This window comes from Triturus cristatus, chromosome 8, assembly GCF_964204655.1.
Source record: "Triturus cristatus chromosome 8, aTriCri1.1, whole genome shotgun sequence".
Lineage (NCBI taxonomy): Eukaryota > Metazoa > Chordata > Amphibia > Caudata > Salamandridae > Triturus > Triturus cristatus.
The window spans coordinates 118,453,544-118,475,328 of record NC_140591.1 but is presented as its reverse complement, the minus strand read 5'-3'; the positions used below and the strand labels follow the sequence as shown (position 1 = coordinate 118,475,328).

At 48.7% G+C, this 21,785-nt stretch overlaps 1 protein-coding gene across 1 annotated transcript in view; it reads right to left on the bottom strand.

Moving 5' to 3' along the window:
- Positions 1-1,456: 1,456 nt before the first annotated feature.
- IGSF11 (immunoglobulin superfamily member 11) overlaps positions 1,457-21,785 on the bottom strand; it is a 545,901-nt gene continuing 525,572 nt past the window's right edge. Inside the window, exon 7 of the mRNA XM_085621149.1 lies at positions 1,457-2,781. Within this exon, the coding sequence (XP_085477275.1) occupies positions 2,346-2,781 (436 nt within the window). The 3' untranslated portion in view covers positions 1,457-2,345. The remainder of the gene's footprint in view (positions 2,782-21,785) is intronic.

Below are 21,785 nucleotides of genomic sequence, written 5' to 3'. Positions count from 1 at the left end.
TTATTCAGCGCCGGAGGGGTGTTACATGGTTGTTCCTCTGCTACCACCCATGCTTTTTATGCTAAACCCTATCTACAAACATTAGCAGACAGGGTTTTGCACCACAAGATAATGCCAATTCAAAGCAGCCGTTAAAAAGAGAAATACTATTATTTCTCCTTTCTTTTCTGACTTTGCATGTGTGCAGCACTGTACAGCACATATACACAGTAAGAAAAGTTTCAAAGTTAGTCTAAGCATCGCATTTTGTAATTCCAGTACAAATCCTATGCTAGACTCAGGCTCATACCCTTGCACTATTGAGCAAAGGTGTGTGGGTGGCGCACGGTTGCCTGATTGTGACCCGGCGCTAGGGAGAGGGGAGAAGAGTGCCATCTGTCTGTAGACGTAGCGCTGTCCTGTTCTCTCCTTGTCATGCAACGCGGCAACTTTAGTTGTTGCACTCTGTTGCCTAGCATCTTTGTAAACTGGGTCCTACGAGTTAACTTGAACATTGCTGTGCCGTCTGATCTCTACAGCCCTGTTCTTTACTACAATCAATTCCATCCCACAGATGGCATAGGGTCTCTCTCTCCTACTAGTATTTCTATAAATAATACTAATAGTGATTTGGTGGTATTTATACTTTGACCTTGGAAACAATTTCTATAAAATAATTATATGGTTCCAGGTCTTTAAACCCAAGCTTAGTGTGAAGTCCTATTTCTCACAAGGGCCCATAGAAGCATGCTGTGGAGGAAAAGTACTCTTTGCAGTCGACCCTGGTTGGGTAGGCATAGGCACGAGTGTTGTCAGTTCGCCCTGTGCCATCACCATGCGGCTTTCGCTGATCTTTAATAGCCTCTGAAAACAAGCTCATATAAGGTAACTCTTTGCCACACATAAACTTTCTTTTCTTCTCCTTGGATGGATGTAGTGTTTCCTGCTCCACCTATATCGATGCAACATTTTGGCCAATTGGCTCTCCCAATCCCTGAGTATGAGGCCATTGGAGTTGGTCACTCAATTCTACAAATGGGTGACTGTTATGCAATATATGGTTGTAGGTGTGTGAGATTTTGTGCGGTTGTACACACATGCATATATATGTGTATACATGTATATATATTATGTGTGTGTATACATGTGTACATGTATACAATTATGTATGTGTGTGCACACACACACATATATAAATATATATATATATATGTATACACACATATACACATGTTGCTTTAAGACAAGGTCTGGTGTGCAGCTGGGTAGAAGAGATTCTGAGAGCAGTCCCCCACATTCAAGTATTTTTGCATTTCAATTTTGCATTCCCCATGTGCGCCTACCTGCAATAGCCACCTCACTATTGTAATCCTTGCTCCAATACATAACTGCTTGCAGCATCAGTCATAACAATAATTATGTTCAGAAGGTGGCCGGCCATATTACACAATTTGTTCTCATAATTAATGCAAATATATACACACACAAGAACTTTGCATATATTTTTCATTATTTCAATGTGCTTATTGTTATTTTCTCTTTTATGGTGCACACTTTGAAAACATAGTGTAGCCTAGCTCTGTTCTTTTTTACTGCTTCATCAAGTTCTTAAATAGACATTTTGTGCAGTTAGTTGTTGGCTTCTCTGTTACTTCGGTATGCCGACACAGTCAACACAACAATGGGGCCGACATTTGCACCTGACCGCGTTGTTGTGTTAGGTTTGCTTATAAAGCGCATGGGTCACCTCAGCTGGGACCTTTTGGCACTGTAGCAGCTCCATAGATTGGCCACACCCAGGGTGGAAGGTGTCAGACAGCTAAAAGAGCCAGGTCTTGAGGAATATCTTAAACTGCCTAATAGAAAACCGTGGAACCAAAACTAACTTTGAACATCACTTCTTCAAAATAAAGGTTTTCCAGACGTCTGCTCAACAAATTCCGTTGTTGGCATTTCTGTTGGCTTTTTAAAAGAAACAAAATATAAGCACACTGCTAGCACACAAAAGAAGAGAAAAGTAAAGGAAGTTAGTTTGGCGTTATATAAAAAGTGGTCTGTGCATGGCAGAATGAGGGCTTAAGCGTGTTTTGCTTTTCCCGCTTCTTTGCATTTCTTGGCACTATAAAATCCAGATTCTCCATGTGCGGTTGCTTTAAAGCAACTATCCGTGCAATGCTGCCCACTATGGTATCTGTTGGGAGGCAGTCTTAAATCCTTTCCACCGAATACCACCGTCCGCAATGGAGTAACCCTCCCATTGACCTGTCAATGGGAAAGCAGCAGCCAGACACATCTCTCGGCAGTGCCTTTGTCATCTAGTGCACCATCTTAAGTCCCCCTTTGAACTCTCCCATCATACCCCGTCCCTACACCAGGGACCCAGCACTGCTCTGAGCAGGCACCATCACAGGCACTCCACCAATCCGTTCAAGCGTTGCTTGGCTCACTGCATAAGAGCGCGTGTGCGGCTGCTTGGACTTCCGGCTGACAGAGCCGTTACTCCTGGGTCTTGCTTTGGGTGAAGGAGCAGAGTTGGCAGTCACAACCAGCATCTTAGGGGGCGGCTGCGGCGGTTGCCCCCCATTGGCATAGGTTGTTCCCGTGGGAGCGGAGAAGGACTGGTGCGATGAGTTGTTGCCGTTGAGGCGTGTGAATGACCCGGTGGCGTAGTTTGGCTTGGGGTTGCTCCAGTAGTTGCTGTTGTACGTATTGGATGACGTGAGGGTGTCGTTCTCCGAGGAGGAAGCATCTGCTTGGAAGGCCCTCTTGGAAGCAGAGCGTTTAGGGGGTAGGTCATCTTCTCTAAAGAGAAAAAAACAAAATACTTATTTTAAAGAAGAGCAAACATTAGGTCACCAAAATTTAATTTCTTTAATTCGGAAAATTGTAACTTTTTCGGGATTTACCAAAGCAAAAACGGACCTGGTATTAATGTATTATCTGCTCAAGGTGTCAGGGGAAGCCTGCGAGCACGATCAGACCTCAAATATAGTGAGTGCTCCTAAAAAAGCATGCTTCAATTGAAATCCTTTACCACACTAGACTAAAAGACTTCTCTTAAGAGGAAACAAATACCCAAGTCTCTGTGAGGACATGTCCGGGGGTGTAGCTCAGTCAGTGAGATTCGGAGGAAAGGGGGGTCACCAATCTTCCTTAATAAAAAAAACAGTATGTCAAGGGTGAAGGGGTGACCAAGATTTTTATACACTATTCCCATGAGGAACAGGTTCACAACTGATTTCCATTAGGTGGGCTTTTGTCTAAGTTCCTATACATTTTATGGTTCACATTTTTTTATTGTATTTCCTGTAACAACAGACATATTACAGGTGGCTTAGAGCTACCAGCTGTGGTAATTGCAACAGTAAACTGATCCCATAACTCCCCCCACCCACCCACCCAACCAACCCACACCTGGTTACATATGCTAAGAGGTGAGAAAAAAGGGATCTGAATCCTCCAACTCCCGTACGGAATCAATGATTATGTGTTGGTGGTGTGACAAACTGACAAGCAGAGTAAGCGTTAGTATTTAGGGCAGGTGAGTTCACAAAATTCTGTTGTCAGAAGGGTTAAGAAGGGCTTCTAAAGCTTGGGTAATGCAGAGCTTTGATTCATCAATGTGAAGGTGATTCGCTGCTTTCCCATTATATTCCAGAGTCTGTGAAACCAGCCCTGATGTGTAGGAATATTTTGGGTGCCCCAGTGCATTAATATGTTCTGAAGGGCTGTGAGTAACGCTAGACCTATCTGTCTGCCTCTGCAGGACTTTAATTGGAAAGTGAGTGCATTAGGGAGGCAGAGGAGAATATATGCTGGGAATCTAGGAATTTCAGTGTCTAGGTGCATGTCTATGTCTTTAAGAACCTGAGCCCAGTATGCAGCCAGTATTGGGCATTCCCATAGAATGTGTAGTAACCATCCTGAGGAACCGCATAGGTGCCAACAATCAGGTGATTTAGATGGAGTACGTTTATGTAACCTACCAGGGGTGAGATACCAGTACGTTGTAATTTTAGTGGGCGTTTCAACGCCTGGGATGTTATGAGCTGTGTGCCAGGCGCGCTAGTAGATTTTGTCCCATTCCTTCATGGACAGCCCCCTCCCTATCCCTGACTCCCACCGCCAATGGTCCTGGGATTTCGCAGTTGGGCGTTCAGTGGCCAGGGGCCTATAAAAATGAGTGAGGAGGCATGTGCTTGTCATGCTAGAAAGTAGTCAACGTTCGTATGGGGTGAGGTGTCGTTGTGCCCCTGGGCATACTCTGGGTTGCATCATCTAATGGCAGATCTTGGTGTAATGCCGCCTCTGTCCTTCGGGAAGTTCATGTTCTTGGCAGACTAAATCGAACGGGATGGGACCTTCTGTGTCAAACAGATGCCCTACCGATCTACATCCTGCTTGGGTCCAGCTGTGGAACCCAGGGTCCGTTAGGGTCGGAGTAAAGGTGGGGTAATAACAAACAAGGTCCCGAACCCTCAAACCAGCCTCCGAAGGAGACATGTAGGCTAGATCTCTGCGGAGTCTGGGACATTTATCTGCCCAGACAAAATAAATCAAATCATCCTGAAGTGATTGAATTGAGCCCGAGGGTGGTTCTAATGGCAATTCTTGGGATAGATATTAGATCCTGGGTAAGATTGCCATTTTCACTGCTGCTATCCTCCCAAGCCAAGAGAGAGAGTGTTGCCGCCAGCGACTCAGGTCGGAGCGAATCTGCTGGGTCAGTGCGCATTAGTTGAGGGACACTGTCTCAGATATCATGGGGGCGATCTGGAGTCCCAGGTACCTGGTGTGTGTAGTGGACCACTGGAGAGTGAAGGCCTGTTGAAGTGTAGTTAATGACTGTTGTGACATTGTTAGGTTTAGGGATTGTGACTTGTGGATATTCATTTTGAAACCTGCTACTTGGCCAAAGGCTGTGAGTTTGTCATGGAAGTCCGGCAAGGATGAGGCCGAGTCCTCCAGCGTTGCCAGAACATCATCGGCGTACAAGCTGATTGTCTGGAAGTCCACACCAAATTCAATTTCCTTAAATGCAGGGTGGGACTGGACTCTGTGGGCCATGGGCTCCATACATAGGGCACAGAGTAACAGTGATAACAGACACCCTTGTCTGGTGCCCAGTTTAATTATGAATGGAGTGGAAGAATGGCCATTTATCCGAATGACTGCAGTAGGGCCGTCAAAGGTGCTAGAGATCCACCTCCTAAAACTGTCTCCTATACCAAAATGCTCCAAGGTGATCTCGAGATAGGGCCAGTGGCGTCTGTCGAACGCTTTCTCAGCGTCGACCGATAAGATCATATGTTCTTGGACATGTCTCTGAGCCTTATCTATGAAGTGGTGGACCCTGCGGGTGTTGTCACCACAGTGACGTTGTGGGACAAACCTTGCCTGATCCAGGTCAATGAGGCCAGGAAGTAAGGGGTTGAGTCAAGACGCTAAGATACCTGTGAATATTTTAAGATCATGATTTAGAAGGGAAATCGGTCTGTACAAGGAGCATTGGGCTTTATCTTTCCCCGGTTTGGGGATCACAGCGATGAAGGCCATTTTCATTTATGGAGAGAGGGACGCCGAGTTCCCAAGGGCGTTAAAAAGATGAGTAAGGAGGGGTGCAAGATCGGGCAAAACGTTTTATAAAAGATGGCTGGAAATTTTAATTGGACTGTCCAGTTCCTCCCTTTTTTCTGAGGTGCGGGTGGATGTATGTGCTTCCTGGAGATATGATGGGATTCCCTCTGGCTGGAGGTTATGCGCTGCATATAGCTTTTGATAGTAGTCTCTAAATGTCTCTGCTATATGGGGATCTTCAGTCTGCGCCTGGCCCTCGGAGTCTAAAACCTTATGGACCAGATCCTCAGCCTGTTGGCCAAGAGATGCCTGTCCTGTCGCCCCGCAATAATATTGATGCTTTAAGCGGAGTGCGGCATATACTGTCCTTACCCTATCCATACTGGCTAATTGGGTTCTGGCGGCCTCCAACCGCCTCCAAAACTGGGGGACTCTGGTCCGTTTGTGAATGCGATCGAGTTCTGCAACTTTTTAGGAGAGGTTTTCCCTTTTATCCCTGCGCTCTTTATTTTCAGCTGAGAATATGGCAATCAATTCCCCCCTTACCACAGCCTTCACTGAGTCCGAAATAATGGAAACGGCAGAGTCCGTGGTGTCGTTGATGGCCAGATAGTCTTTGATCGCTCTAGTGATTTGCTCTATATTACCAGGACGTTGCAGGAGACTGTCTTGCAGTTGCCATGTGTTGTGGTTTGGGCCATGTCTTGGGATGTCTATGTTGCCTACTTCAACCATGTTATCCAACAGGGATCGAGGTTCAATAGTGATGCCTTGCACCCGAGCGACAAGGTCTGGGGAGCCCAGTAAATAGTCTAGCCTGGCATACGCTTTACACGCATATGAGTAATATGTCTAATCTCGTGCCTGCATATGTGTGTTCCTCCAGATATCGGTGGGGCCCCTATTGTTAAGCCAGGCCATGTCCTCCCTGGAAAGTGCACCCGTCTGACCCTGTCTTTGTGCAGATCTGTCCATAACGTTATCGAAGACAAGATTTAGGTCACCCCCCACTAAGACCAGGTGGCTTGAGGACCCCATGACCTCTGTCACTGCTTGGCTCAAGATTGCCTCCTGCCCTTCCTTAGGCGAGTATATAGAGGCTATTGTGATTATGTTGGTGCCTGTGTGTAGTGAGAACGCTAACAGTCTCCCTCCTATTGTGGCCTCTTTGGATAACACCTTGCCTCTGAAGTGTCGAAAGACTAAAATGGCCACCCGCTGTTTTGTTTGGGGAGGAAGAGAAGTATTGGTGCGAGAAGTGTTTGGAGCAGAGCCTGTGCTCATTGCGGGGCAGGTGGGTCTCTTGTAGTAGGCACACGTAGGTCCCTGAATGTTCAAGGTAAGATAGGATAGTGCTCCTTTTCAGGGGGTGATTGAGGCCTTTGACATTTAGTGTGAGAATTCTCAGTTGGTCTGACATTGGGCACGGATATAGAAAATATATAATAAGTGCAATGTGGGTGGAGCGTAATGTAGGGAATGTAGCGGTCAAGGGTTCACGACGATAGTTCCTAGGTCCGTTCAACAAAATAAATTCAAATCTATCTAAAGTCATAACAGACAATAGCAACAAAGAATTCAAACTGGTATAAAGGGAAATTAGAGTCCATTTCTGATATGTCCATTTAATCACTAGTGGGGTCGTGGGTGCAGCCCCCCCTCCCATCCCGGGCCCCGCCTTCCACCGCTACAACGTTGTGTCAAGGTAGGAGAAGAATGGAGAGACAGATATGAGCAGAGGAGTAGCAATAGGAGACCCAAAGGAGAGGCCCCCCATGTCAGGGTGATGCAGGTCTTGAGGAGGCTCCAGTAGTGTGTCTATGACTGCCTGCTTCTCTCTGGCTATTGTGTCAGGATCTGGTCGAAGCTCAACGGGGGTGCCGGAGCCCCTCTGCGCACGGCTGTTCGTTCCATCTGTTTCCTCTCTGCTGTTCCGCGTAGGTTTGGGTGGGGCTCCCTTTAAGTCAAGTATGCTTTGCGCTTCTTCCAGAGACCAGATTTGATGTTGTTTCCCTTCATGATGGAAGATTATATGGAAGGGGTGCCCCCATGAGTAGCGCACACCTGCTGCATGAAGGTGTGTAGTGATGGGGCAAAAGTCTTTTCGTTTTTGGAGGGTTGTTGCTGAGAGGTCTTGATATAAGACCAGGTGACAGCCTTGATACTACAGGGGGTGCTTGTCTTTGGCTTTCTGAAGGATACGTTCCTGTAAGGGGAAGTTGTGAACGCACGTGAGGATTTCCAGTGGTGGGATTTTAGGCGAGCGTTTGGGGCCCACTCTGTGTGTTCTGTCGAGTTGGATGGTTATCTTGGGGCCTACTTCCAGGATGGATCGGAATAGGTCCTTCACGTAGGAGGTGATGTCCGAACCTTCGGTTCTGGATGGAACCCCGAGAATCCAGATGTTGTTTTGGTGTGATCTGCTCTCCAGGTCTTCTGTATGGGCTTGGAGGTCCAGGTTCTAATCTGACGCGCAGAATTTCCTGTTGAAATTGTTCAATTTCCTCCTCCCTGCTCGTTTCATGATCTTCCAGCGTGGAGATTCTCTCGCCCAGCCCGTCTAGACCACGCCGTGTGTCCTTCAACTCTTATGTGACCTCCTTCCTTAAAGAGCAATGGTCCTCACACAGGGGCGCAAACTTCGACTCCAGTTAGGGGCGGGTGATCGGCTTGTCTGTGGCTCCAGGGTAAGAGAGCCCTTCAGGCGCCTTCAAAGGTGTACCTCCTGCGGGCTATAGTTACATATCTTTGAGGTTGCTGTCTTTTTTCCCCTTGCTGCTGCCATGTTGGGGCAGAGGAATGCCAGGATTTGTGCTAAAGAGATGGCACAGGGTTTACTGCGACTCCACGCTGCCACCCCGCTGTCTGGGTTGTCTTCTGGTGACTATGCTCCTGGCCTCCCCCGGCCGGGCAATCCACCCCTCTAGGGTGCACCACGTAATGTGTGTGGCCCAGGTCCACTGCTGCACCAAGTCTCCGCACACCCCCACCACTCAGGTTCCCTTGGCATAGTCGATGCCCAGGGGTGTGCCGGGCCCCACGGAGGCCACGGGAAGGGTTTGTGGATACCTGCAGGCACCTTGTTGCGCAGTCTCGGGGGCCCGGGGTCAGGCGTGCAACAGCCTATATCGCTCTCTAGGCCGGAGTGCTTACTTTCTTGTTGTGGCCGTGCTCCTGTGAGCGGGGTCCGGGTGTGCGGCCCATGGTGTCCAGCACCATGAATACTACATTGCGGCGTAGGAGGCCCTGCTGCAGGCCGCCCCCGGGCCTGTCAGTGATCCTGCAGGTGGGCCGCGGCACTCAGGTATGTAGGGGGCACGCATCTGGGTGAGCAGTATCCAGCGTGGATCCCACACCCGCTGCTCCGGTGTGCACTGGTGGAGTGTTTGTGCCCCCCCCCTGACAGTGGACCGTTGGCTCCTTCTGTGGTGGGTAAGGAGCGGCACCAAAGGAACCAGGGCAGGCTCCCCATGGTTGATGTTGCCTGTGAGTCTCCTGGGGGACTCCTCTTCTCGAAGCGCTACTCAAGGCCTTGGTGCAAGAGCTCCTCAGGGCGAGCCATAGCGCCGGGCCTCGTCTCAAACCATGCCGCGTGCGGGGTCTCCCCCTCTACTCCTCACCTTCGTGTCTGGGGGGCAGGCTACCGCCTTGGTCGATCGTGTCTCCCCTCACCTCTATAAGTCACTGTGATTCCGCCTCTGTCGAAGCCCCGGCACTCCGCCAGCTCAGCCGTCCACAGGGACGGAAGTCGGACCGGGCTCTGTGTGAGAAAGTGCCATCTTTCTTGCATGGTATGCCCCCACTTTTTGCTAAATTGCTGAATGTACTTTGATTAAGTGTACCCTGGACTCCTGCCAATCAGGTGCCCAGGGCCTATGTTCCTTCCTTAAGACACACCAACTCCAAATTGGCAAACCCTAGCCACATGTCAGCCTCTGGTAAATGGTACCCTAGGGGCTGCAGCACTCATTGTGCCACCCTTAGAGGCCCTGTACCCTTACACACACACACACTGCCTTTGCAGGCTGAGTGTCTGGGTGCAGGACAAAACAAAGAGTCGACATGACACACATCTCTGTGTGCCATGCCCATCACCTACACTGCCAAGGCATATATCAGTCACCCCTCTAGCTGGGTGCCTTACGCCTATGGTGTGGGCACAGGAGCAGGAGCCCTGTGCCCCTACAGTACCCGGGTCCATTCCTGGGCACTGTAAGTGCAGTGCTGCCATTTAAGAGTACATGGTGCTGAGAGCTCGTCAAACACGAGCTCCACAGCACCATAATGGCAACACTGAAGACTGGGAAGTTTGGTATCAAACTTCTCAGCACATTAAACCCACACTGATGCCAGTGTGGGATTTAATGTACTAAGCACCCCAGAGGGCATCTTAGAGATGCCCCCTTACAACTAACCTACAATCCACGTCAGCTCTGAGGCTGCCCAGGCTGCCACACAGCAGACACGTTGCTGGACCCCTGGGTGGGAGAGCCCCTGCTCTCCCGGGCCTGCAACAATGCACATCCTGGGTGAGGTGATAAATCTCCTCCCCCAGGATGAGCAAAGGGAAGCTTCAAAGGCATGCCGCCTCTAGGAGTTTCCCCAGGCCACTGCAACCCCCCACTCTGGCGGGAAGCTTGGCCGGAAACCCCATACAAAGACAGGGGATGTGCCAGCCTGCCCACCCCACCCCTCAGGTGGGGGAGGCGAGGTGAAGCACATCTCCGGGCTCTCGCCCTCTTGAAGATAGGGGGGCCCTACCCTATCAGGATTAGGCTACTGCCCCCCTCCCACAGGAGAGAGGCAGGATAGGGGGTGTACCCACCCCAGGACAAGGACCCATTGGTCCCTGGCCTTCACCTACCTGTAACGCCCCTAAATCTAGTATTTAGGGGCACCCTGAACCTTCCTTCCCCAGATTCCAGATTCGAAAAACTACAAGAAGAGCAAGAAGAACAAAGACCTGCCCTGCAGCTGCTAAAAAGGGAAGAAGACACCAACTGCTTTGGCCCCAGCCCTACCGGCCTGTCGACTCCCGGACCAGCACCAGCGCGGCATCTCTCGTGGCCAGCAACCTCACCAAACCCCGGAGGACCTGGCTACCTTTTGGCTCTAAGCCCCTGGGACTCCCATGAGTAGAGGCTCTACTCAGAAACCTACTTCTAACCCCTGGCAGCAGCCCGGAACCGCGAACCCAGCACACTCTGCACCAGCCAAGCCTGGCCAGTGCCGGAGTGGACAAAAACCCTGAGGACGACGCCACGGCGACTGTGTCCCCGAGTCTGGCACCCAAGGACCCCCCTCGACATTCCGGAAGAAGCCTGCAGCCTCAGAACAGAGTGCCACCCCAACCGCGATCAACAAGAGGGTAAGATTTCCGACATCAAAAGGCACCCCTGCACCCGGCGCCCTGCGGCCCCCTGTGCCCAATCCCGGGGTACCCACCTAACCTACAACTACCCAACTTACCTCTCGAAGTGGTGGTGGCACCTGAAGCATCCTTGTCCCCGAACTTGCAGCCTTTTTCCAAACCGGAACATTCCCATTGATTTCCATTGAGCGTCCGACGGCTCAAAAGCACTCTGCACCCAGCCGCCCGAGTGGCCCTGGCAGTGCAATCTCTACACTAGCCTATTTCCCCACTTGCCCTGAGTGGGTGACCAGGAGCCCAGCTCCCACAGCCGCGTGGCCTGCTAGTCAGCAGCCACCAAACCAGGCCCCCCTATTCCTCGTAGGCTAACATTGGGCCTAACTCTCTCTGCACCCGGCCGTCCTGAAACCGCAGAGGGTGAACTGACTGTACCTACCTGACACTGGGAGACCCCTGAGTCTATGCCCAGAACTTCAACTCTGCCAGTCGAGAACTTACCCTTAAACCGCGATCTTCATTTTCCTCATAGGGTAACATTGGCTGGCTTTTTCTTGGAAATTCTTCTAAGTGTGAACTTTTCAAAACTCAAAATATTCCCCAAAAATCAGCCGAGTACCAAAAACGAATTTACTCACCTGCTCTTAGGTGAGCTCCCAGTGCTGGATCTTGGTGCCCAGCACTGACTCTGAAAAGTACCCACAACTACACTTACCTTTAACTCCTTTTTCTTCCATAGGAAACCATTGACTGCTTTTCTGTGAAATTTCTTCTAAGTGTTGATTTCTGCAATCTTGAAATATTCTTTTAAAATCGTACAATCTCTGCAAATGTAATTACTTACCTGTTTCTGATAAAGACCCCAGTGCTGAGTCTAGGTACTCAGACCTGGATTGCAACAGTAACGATAAAGTACTCTACCTGCAACTTGAATTTCTTGCCATAGAGATCCATTGAATGTTTTCTTTGAAATATTTTCTAAGTGTCAACTTTTGAAATAGCTAAATATTATTTAAAAATCAGTACAGTAATTAAGTCGACTTTCACCACTTGATTCTGAATATTGTCCCAGGGCTGGATCTAGGAGCCAGACCTGGAATTCCAAAAGTAATCTGAAAAGTAATTTATTACAAATAACCTGAATTTACCATTGAGCTCAATGCATTGTTATGTTTAGGAAATAGGATTGTTTATTGCAACCAACTGTGACTATTTACAAAAATCCATTGCTTATTGCAAAAGTATTTATATTCAACCTCTCATTCTGAGAAAGTATATTTTTATTCCCTTGTGGTTCTAAAAATAAAACAAGCATATATTTTATATATATAAACCATTGGCCTAGAGTTCCGTTATTGAGTGTGTGAGACCATTTGCTGACTGAGTGTGTACAACAAATGCTTTACACTGTCCTCTGGTACTGCCTTACTGCTCGACCAAGCTACCACTTTAGAGAGAAAGGTCATACCTAACTTTAACCTCTATCAGCCCCTGGGGGACTGTGGACTCTGTACACCCTGTACCTATTAGGGAACAGTATATACAGAGCCACTTTCTCACATTGGTGGCAGCGGTGGGATGCCGCGCTGGTGCAGGTCCGGGAGTCGACAGGCCGGTAGGGCTGGGGCCAAAGCAGTTGGTGTCTTCTTCCCTTTTTAGCAGCTGCAGGGCAGGTCTTTGTTCTTCTTGCTCTTCTTGTAGTTTTTCGAATCTGGAATCTGGGGAAGGAAGGTTCAGGGTGCCCCTAAATACTAGATTTAGGGGCGTTACAGGTAGGTGAAGGCCAGGGACCAATGGGTCCTTGTCCTGGGGTGGGTACACCCCCTATCCTGCCTCTCTCCTGTGGGAGGGGGGCAGTAGCCTAATCCTGATAGGGTAGGGCCCCCCCATCTTCAAGATGGCGAGAGCCCGGAGATGTGCTTCACCTCGCCTCCCCCACCTGAGGGGTGGGGTGGGCAGGCTGGCACATCCCCTGTCTTTGTATGGGGTTTCCGGCCAAGCTTCCCGCCAGAGTGGGGGGTTGCAGTGGCCTGTGGAAACTCCAAGAGGCGGCATGCCTTTGAAGCTTCCCATTGCTCATCCTGGGGGAGGAGATTTATCACCTCACCCAGGATGTGCATTGTTGCAGGCCCGGGAGAGCAGGGGCTCTCCCACCCAGGGGTCCAGCAACGTGTCTGCTGTGTGGCAGCCTGGGCAGCCTCAGAGCAGACGTGGATTGTAGGTTAGTTGTAAGGGGGCATCTCTAAAATGCCCTCTGGGGTGCTTAGTACATTAAATCCCACACTGGCATCAGTGTGGGTTTAATGTGCTGAGAAGTTTGATACCAAACTTCCCAGTCTTCAGTGTTGCCATTATGGTGCTGTGGAGCTCGTGTTTGACGAGCTCTCAGCACCATGTACTCTTAAATGGCAGCACTGCACTTACAGTGCCCAGGAATGGACCCGGGTACTGTAGGGGCACAGGGCTCCTGCTCCTGTGCCCACACCATAGGCGTAAGGCACCCAGCTAGAGGGGTGACTGATATATGCCTTGGCAGTGTAGGTGATGGGCATGGCACACAGAGATGTGTGTCATGTCGACTCTTTGTTTTGTCCTGCACCCAGACACTCAGCCTGCAAAGGCAGTGTGTGTGTGTAAGGGTACAGGGCCTCTAAGGGTGGCACAACGAGTGCTGCAGCCCCTAGGGTACCATTTACCAGGGGCCGACATGTGGCTAGGGTTTGCCAATTTGGAGTTGGTGTGTCTTAAGGAAGGAACATAGGCCCTGGGCACCTGATTGGCAGGAGTCCAGGGTACACTTAATCAAAGTACATTCAGCAATTTAGCAAAAAGTGGGGGCATACCATGCAAGAAAGATAGCACTTTCTCACACAACCCCCCCCAAACGAAAGGTGATGAGACTAACCTTGTCCTATGGAGTCTTCATTGTCTAAGTGGAAGAACCTGGAAAGTCCATCTGCATTGGCATGGGCAGTCCCTGGTCTGTGTTCCACTTCAAAGTCCATTCCCTGTAGGGAGATGGATCACCTTAGTAGTTTTGGATTTTCCCCTTTCATCTGCATTAGCCATCTGAGAGGTCTGTGGTCAGTTTGAACTAGGAAGTGGGTGCCAAACAAGTATGGCCTCAGCTTCTTCAGGGACCAAACCACAGCAAAGGCCTCCCTCTCAATGGCACTCCAACGCTGCTCTATGGGGAGTAGCCTCCTGCTTATAAAAGCAACAGGTTGGTCTTGGCCTTCATCATTGGTCTGGGATAGGACCGCTCCTATCCCTAGCTCAGAGGCATCAGTCTGCACTATGAACTGCTTGGCATAATCTGGAGCTTTTAGAATTGGTGCTGAGCACATTGCTTCTTTTAGGGTGTCAAAAGCCTTTTGACAACTAACTGTCCAGTTAACTTTCTTGGGCATTTTCTTGGAGGTGAGTTCTGTGAGGGGGGTCACAATGGACCCATACCCCTTCACAAACCTCCTGTAGTACCCAGTCAAGCCAAGGAATGCCCTGACTTGGGTCTGGGTTGTTGGGGCTATCCAGTCCATGATGGCCTGGATCTTGGGCTGTAAGGGCTGTACCTGGCCTCCACCTACAAGGTGGCCCAAGTACACCACAGTGCCCTGCCCTATCTGGCATTTGGATGCCTTGATAGTGAGACCTGCATTCTGCAGAGCCTCTAAAACCTTCCCAAGGTGGATCAGGTGATCCTGCCAGGTGGAGCTAAAGACAGCAATATCATCAAGATAAGCTGCACTAAAGGACTCCAACCCAGCTAGGACATGGTTCACCAACCTCTGGAAGGTGGCAGGGGCATTCTTTAACCCAAAGGGCATCACAGTAAACTGATAATGCCCATCAGGGGTGGAGAATGCTGTCTTTTCTTTTGCTCCTGGGGCCATGCCAATCTGCCAGTACCCTGCAGTTAAGTCAAAGGTACTGAGGAATTTGGCAGCCCCCAATGTATCTATCAGTTCATCTGTTCTTGGGATAGGGTGAGCATCTGTCTTGGTGACAGAGTTGAGCCCTCTATAATCCACACAGAACCTCATCTCCCTCTTTTCACCCTGTTGATGAGGTTTGGGGACCAGAACCACTGGGCTAGCCCAGGGGCTCTCAGAAGGCTCAATGACCCCTAACTCCAGCATCTTGCTGACCTCAGCTTTGATGCTTTCCTTGACTTGATCTGACTGTCGATAGATTTTGTTTTTGACAGGTGCACTGTCACCAGTGTCCACATCATGGGTACACTAGTTTGTCAGACCAGGGGTCAGGGAAAAGAGGCTAGCATATTGTTGCAAGACTTGCTTGCAGTCAGTCTGCTGTTGGGCAGAGAGGGTGTCTGAGAAAATCACACCCTCTACTGACCCATCTTTTGGGCTTTAGGATAGGAGATCAGGGAGTGGTTCACTCTCTGCTTCCTGTTCTGCATGGTGATGTCAGCCCTATCATTGCAGAGTTTAAGGCGGTTCACATGGATGACCCTTTTGGGTGTCCTGCTAGTGCCCAGGTCAACCTGTATAGGTGACCTCACTCTTTCTTTCTAGGATAGGGTAGGGGCCACTCCATTTATCTTGGAGAGCCCTTGGTGCCACTTGCTCCAAAACCCACACCTGTTGCCCAGGTTGAAATTCAACCAGTGCAGCTTTTTCGTCATACCAGTGCTTCTGGAGCTCCTGGCTGGCCTCAAGGTTCTTGGATGCCTTTTCCATGTACTCAGCCATTCTGGACCTTAGGCCAAGCACATAGTCCACTATGTCTTGTTTGGGTTCTTGAAGAGGCCTCTCCCAGCCCTCTCTTACAAGACAAAGTGGTCCCCTTACAGGATGACCAAACAGAAGTTCAAAGGGTGAGAAACCTACTCCCTTCTGTGGCACTTCTCTGTAAGCGAAAAGCAGGCATGGTAACAGGACATCCCATCTCCTTTTGAGTTTTTCAGGGAGCCCCATGATCATACCTTTCAATGTCTTGTTGAATCTCTCAACAAGGCCATTGGTTTGTGGGTGGTAGGGGGTAGTAAACTTATACTGCACCCCACACTCCTTCCACATGTGTGTTAGGTAAGCAGACATGAAGTTGGAACCTCTGTCTGAAACCATCTCCTTAGGAAAACCCACCCTGGTGAAGACACCCAGGAGGGCCTTGGCTACTGCAGGAGCTGTAGTAGTCCTAAGGGGAATTGCTTCAGGGTACCTAGTGGCATGATCCACTACCACTAGAATAAACTTGTTCCCTGAGGCTGTGGGTGGCTCAAGTGGACCCACAATGTCCACTCCTACCCTTTCAAAGGGGACCCCCACCACTGGTAGTGGAATGAGGGGGGCCTTTGGGTGGCCACCTGTCTTGCCACTGGCCTGACAGGTGACACAGGAGCTGACAAACTCCTTCACCTTTTGGTGCATCTGGGGCCAGTAGAAGTGACTCACTAGCCTTTCCCCAGTTTTGGATTGCCCCAGATGTCCAGCTAGGGGGATGTCATGAGCCAAAGTTAGGAGGAACTCCCTGTAATTCTGTGGCACTACCACCCTCCTGGTGGCTCCAGGAGTGGGGTTTCTTGCCTCAGCATACAGTAATCCCTCTTCCCAATAAGCTCTGTGGGTACCACTGACATCTCCCCTGGCTTCTGAAACAGCTTGCTGCCTCAGGCTTTCAAGAGTGGGACAGTCTCGCTGACCCTGGCACAGCTCTAACCTAGTGGGTCCCTCTGGGCCCAAGAGTTCAACCTGGTAAGGGTCAAGCTCCATGGACTCAGTTCCCTTAGGGGTATCCAAATCCTCTCCCTGGGGAGAGGGGTCCTGAATGGTATGCTGTGTAGAAGCTGGTTCCTCAGTCTTCTTTCCTTTTCTCTTGGTTGGCTGGGCCATTATTCCAGACTCCAGACCTACTTTTTCACCCTTCCTCTTGCTCTGTGCTCTGGTTTGCACACACACCAATTCAGGGATGCCCAGCATGGCTGCATGGGCCTTCAGTTCAACCTCAGCCCAGGCTGAGGTTTCCAGATCATTTCCAAGCAGACAGGCAGCTGGCAACTTTGGAGAGACCACTACCTGTTTCAGGCCAGTAACCCCCCCCCCCCCAGCCTAATGTTACCATGGCCATGGGATGACTAGTGGTGACACTGTCAGCGTTGGTGACCGGGTAAGACTTCCCAATCAAGTATTGCTCAGGGGAAACCAGTGTGTCTTTCACCATAGTGACACTGGCACCTGTATCCCTCAGAGCTTCTACCCTAGTTCCATTCATCCAGGGGTACTGTAAGTATTTCTTTAGGCTGGGGGGCCACACAGCTACAGTGGCAAACTCCACTTCTCCCAAGGAGACTAAACTTGCTTCAGTGTGTTCCCAGATTTGCTCAGGGTACACTTCTGATCCCATTTGTATGCTTGCTGCCCCAGGAGTAGCTGTACTGGGGGCCTTAGGGGCTTTGTTTTGGGGGCAAGCTACAGTTAGGTGTCCCTGCTTTTTACAGGTATTACACCAGGCCTTTAAGGGATCAAAGTTCTTCCCCCTATATGGTTGAGGCACATAGGAAGTAGTTTGCGTCCCACCCACCTGAACAGGTTTTTGGGGCCCTTTGGAAGACTCAGACTTTTTATCTTGGGGATTCTCACCACCTTTCCCCTGGGGAGGTTTTGTGACCACTTTCTTTTGGTCACCCCCAGTGGTTGTCTTGGTCACCCTAGTCTTGACCCAGTGGTCTGCCTTCTTTCCCAATTCTTGGGGAGAAATTAGACCTAGGTCTACCAAATGCTGATGCAACTTTTCATTTGTGCAGTTACTCAAAATATGTTCCTTCATGAATAAATTGTACAATCCAGTAAAATCCTGCACACCATGTCCAGCTAACCAACCATCCAGTTTCTTCACTGAGAAATCTACAAAATCAATCCAGGACTGGGTCTGGGTTTTGTGAGCCCCCCTGAATCTAATTCTATACTCCTCAGTGGTGAATCCAAATCCCTCAATCAGAGCTTTCTTCATGAGGTCATGCTCTGTCACCGGAAACCGCGACCAGTGGGGTAGGGCCTTCTCACAATAATCCAAGCATCCAGGCCGCTCTCGGCTCCGCAATCCGTGCAGGGGAGCCGCGCTGATGCGTTTTACGTGGTCCTCGCTCTACTCCACTATTCAGACTGTCCTGCCCGACCTTTCAGGGAACTCGGTCCCTGTAAGATGCTGCACTAGACAGCCTGGCCTAGCGGTGAGCAGAGAGACATGAAAACACGTCTCAGCCATCCGCCATCTTGGCCACGCCATAATAAACATTTTAGTCAAACCACAATAACGGGAAAAACCAACAAAGGCATAGAAGACCCGACTCAGTGCCCCCAGACCCAACTCTCAAGCTAAGAATGTATTTATTTGGGGAGTATCATCACACTTCCCCGTGAAGCTACCCGCCTGGACATGTCGCAAAACCTGAATAACGAGTTACTATGGATGCTCACAGATGCTGTCAGCTCTCAGATATTTAACCTTCAAATGATTGCAAATTCAAGAGATACTGTGCATTATTCACACTAACACGAAATCAGGAAGCCTCCTGCACTAGTAGTTTTCATAAGCAAATGCCTAGCCTTTTTATTCCCAAAAGTGGTTACTGAAGGCAGCACTGCAGTTCTCCACTGATGGAGAAGCCACAACGCATTGTAGAAGTGGGAATATTCTTCTCGAACGTGATTCATTTCCCTCTCTACTGTGTCTTTTGCTTAAAGTGGCTAGTTCACCTTCTGTGTAGGTGGATCCTATGGGGGTGACACAACCAGTGGCCACTTGTTGTGTAACTCAGCATATTACTGTGGACAGTGGCTGAGTTTGCTCTCCATCTCCTGCAGCCCTGACCTCAGACACTCATGTCCTCCCACACATCCCTCCCTGGTGTTAGAACTATCCTGGTTATTTTCATTCACAGTAACTGAGTGCCAGCACGTGGAATAAACAACCCAGAATTTCAAAAGCTCGTGTGTGTTCTGCAAAAGTGTGATTATGTTTATACTCTCATCGTTCGCTCCTTCTTCACTTTGAAGAATGCATACCTATTTTTATCTTCTTATTGGATTATATAATTTACACCTATAAATTACTGTTTTATAGTTAAGTTTGCATTGCCTATTGGAGGATGTGAATGCCAGGCGAGGGAAAACAATCGGGTGGATTTGAATCACTGCAGAACATTACGTCCCTGGTTATGAGTTGGTTGCTGCTTTCCATTACGCAGAGGTCGGAATTCTGAGTTATGTGGTATTTACGCGACTCAGTAATTACAGTATGTGTGAAATATCCCACCCATTGTTAATTATCAAGGCAAACATGCTGGAATTTAACAGAGGAAAACAGTGCGGTATGTACCATAACATACAGATTTTGGGGCAGTATGCGCCAGCATTCACACGTTAGTCCCCAAAAACCTGGAATACGTTCCATTTTTGCACCCGAATAATTCCGAACACAGCACCAGCTCCTAAACCCAAGTCATAATCGGGACCTAAAAATGATGACTGCAACAGTGCAAGACAGCTAATCAGCAGCAGAGGGCAGCAAAGGCAAGAGATACAAGAAGCCGATTCTCACCAATCCCTGACAATCCAAATCATTGCTGAACACAATAAATACCTGTCTTCTAAAAGCAACGGGGGAGGGGGCCGGGGGGGGGGGTGGAAGCAGAAGGGCCAGCCTGGCAGGGGCAAACTGAATAAAAATCGGCGAGTCGGGAGCGTGGGGCGTGCTTGAGAGGATTTGTGGAGAAATATAATTGTGGCGAATGTTGCTTGTGTAGATACCTCAAACCAGAAACGTGAACCAAAACTCCAGGATTAAAGTGAGGGAGTTGAGGGGTCTCCCACAAGGACATATTGAGAAATGTGTTCGCAATTGTAAGCTCCTTAGGGCACTAAAACCTGTCAAAACATAATAGGATTTAAAGATTACTTTATGAAGTGGGGAAGAAAAAAAGCCCATTGCTTAGAGCAGCGATGTGAGTTACATTAATGATGTGAGCATGCCTATGTCCACTGGGCAGCACTGTATATGCATTCTGTGATTATTGTCTTGTTCCTTGATAATCTTGAGGCATAATGATAAAAAAGAAACTATTAGTTGTATTGTAGGTTCACTTTTTTTGCCCTGCTTACAGACAACTTTAGCTCTCACTTGGCAACAGGCCTATTGTATCCAATATGGACTTAGAGTCAGGGCCATTGGAATTATGCGGCAGAACGGCACTAAATTATCCGTAAACGCTCACTAAAGTATGCAGCAAGAAAAGGCAAATTATGTGGCATAACGCAACACATTTTTTTATGCTATTACTTCATTATTTTGTCATTTTTACACATGACAAAACTGCCTGTGCTAAGATTTCACCTCATAAGTGCCAGTTTAACAAGAAAATACAGACAAAAGAAACCAAAAGATCACCAGTTAACCTTTGCAAAGGGCCTTCCACTGCGCACACACCCACATCGTCACGTTTTTAGTAACGTTTGGTTTGTTTGAGCTCGAAACATTTTTTTTGTTAAACTCTAAAGATTATTCAGCAGATGATGGATTATGTGGCAAATGCGGCAACTCCACAATTATGCGAAAACGCAGCTGAATCTCATTATTCCAGTGGCCCTGTTTAGAGTAGGCTTTGGGTGCTCATATTTTGATGGGATTCTTGTCTTGTCAGCATCCGTCTGCAACCTGCTGCTAACACAGCAGCAGCGGGCCATCTTGACATGGATTTTCAAAGCAGTCCAAGACCCCAACTTGTGCATGTGCACATTCAAGTGGCCATCTTGGAATAGTTTTTTTTTTTAAAAACTTTAAAAAACCTTTCTAAGGAGGCTGTGGTGTGCGCATGTTAAACTGATAGCCTTCTCCAATTCCTTTTTAAAACTGTTTTTATGAAACTACTCCAAGATTGCTGCCATGCAAGTCCACACACAGCAGCAATTTGTAAAAAAAAAAAAAGCATTTGGAAAGCCAAGAGGTATGTGTCCCTGTATCACCTACGTGACCTGTTGGTTTTGCCAATATTTGTTTATGTGGTAAATGAAACAGCTGCGACTTAGCACCAAGATTCAGTAAAGCCTTTTGTAGAAAACATCTTCGTCACAGCTGGGGCATCTAAAAAATACCGTGTTTTACATAAACCAGAAAAGTGTGCAGGGTTGAGTGGAGACCAGCTGACAGAAACTAGTGTCTGGAAAATATAACTGGGACAAGTAATTTAGAAAGTACCTTACAGCTCGACGTCATGCTGCACATTCTTACAGCTTCTGGCACAGGGAGATAAAGGGTTTGCCAAGAACCTTTTGGGTAGAAGTCCCACAGTTGAGATTAGAACCCAGCTCCTCACTATCAGCGATTTAACCCCTAAAAAAATATTTCCTTCTCTGGATTCAGCCCACAGAAGTATAAAAAGCCTTGTAGGTGACGTCATTGAATGATGCGCCATGACTCTTGGGAGAGACCACGGACATGGTGGCCTCCTTGTAGCACTTAGACAAGTAACATATCACCCTCACCTTACTTAACGGTGCGAACTAAGTTTTACCGACCCCAGAAGCATGATAGGCTGGTTGTAACGGATGAGATTGAAGTCTATAGATTCAAGATGCCAAACGGGTTTAAGTGCAGCAAGTGTCAGATTACGCACAGCCCTGTCCCCCTCCCCCCCCCCCTCCCAAATAGATTTTAGGTTCTCTCAGCAGAATTTCATCAAAATACTTTACCGACGTTTTCTTTCATTGCATATTAGGCTGAGTGTAATTTTCATTAGGTGGAGTCTTATGACGAGAGATTGAATGCAGCTTCCGTTGTGAATCAGACATTTTTAAGAGGCGTTGTAAAGTGTTCTGGCTGCCTTCGGGACTGGTTCACTCTA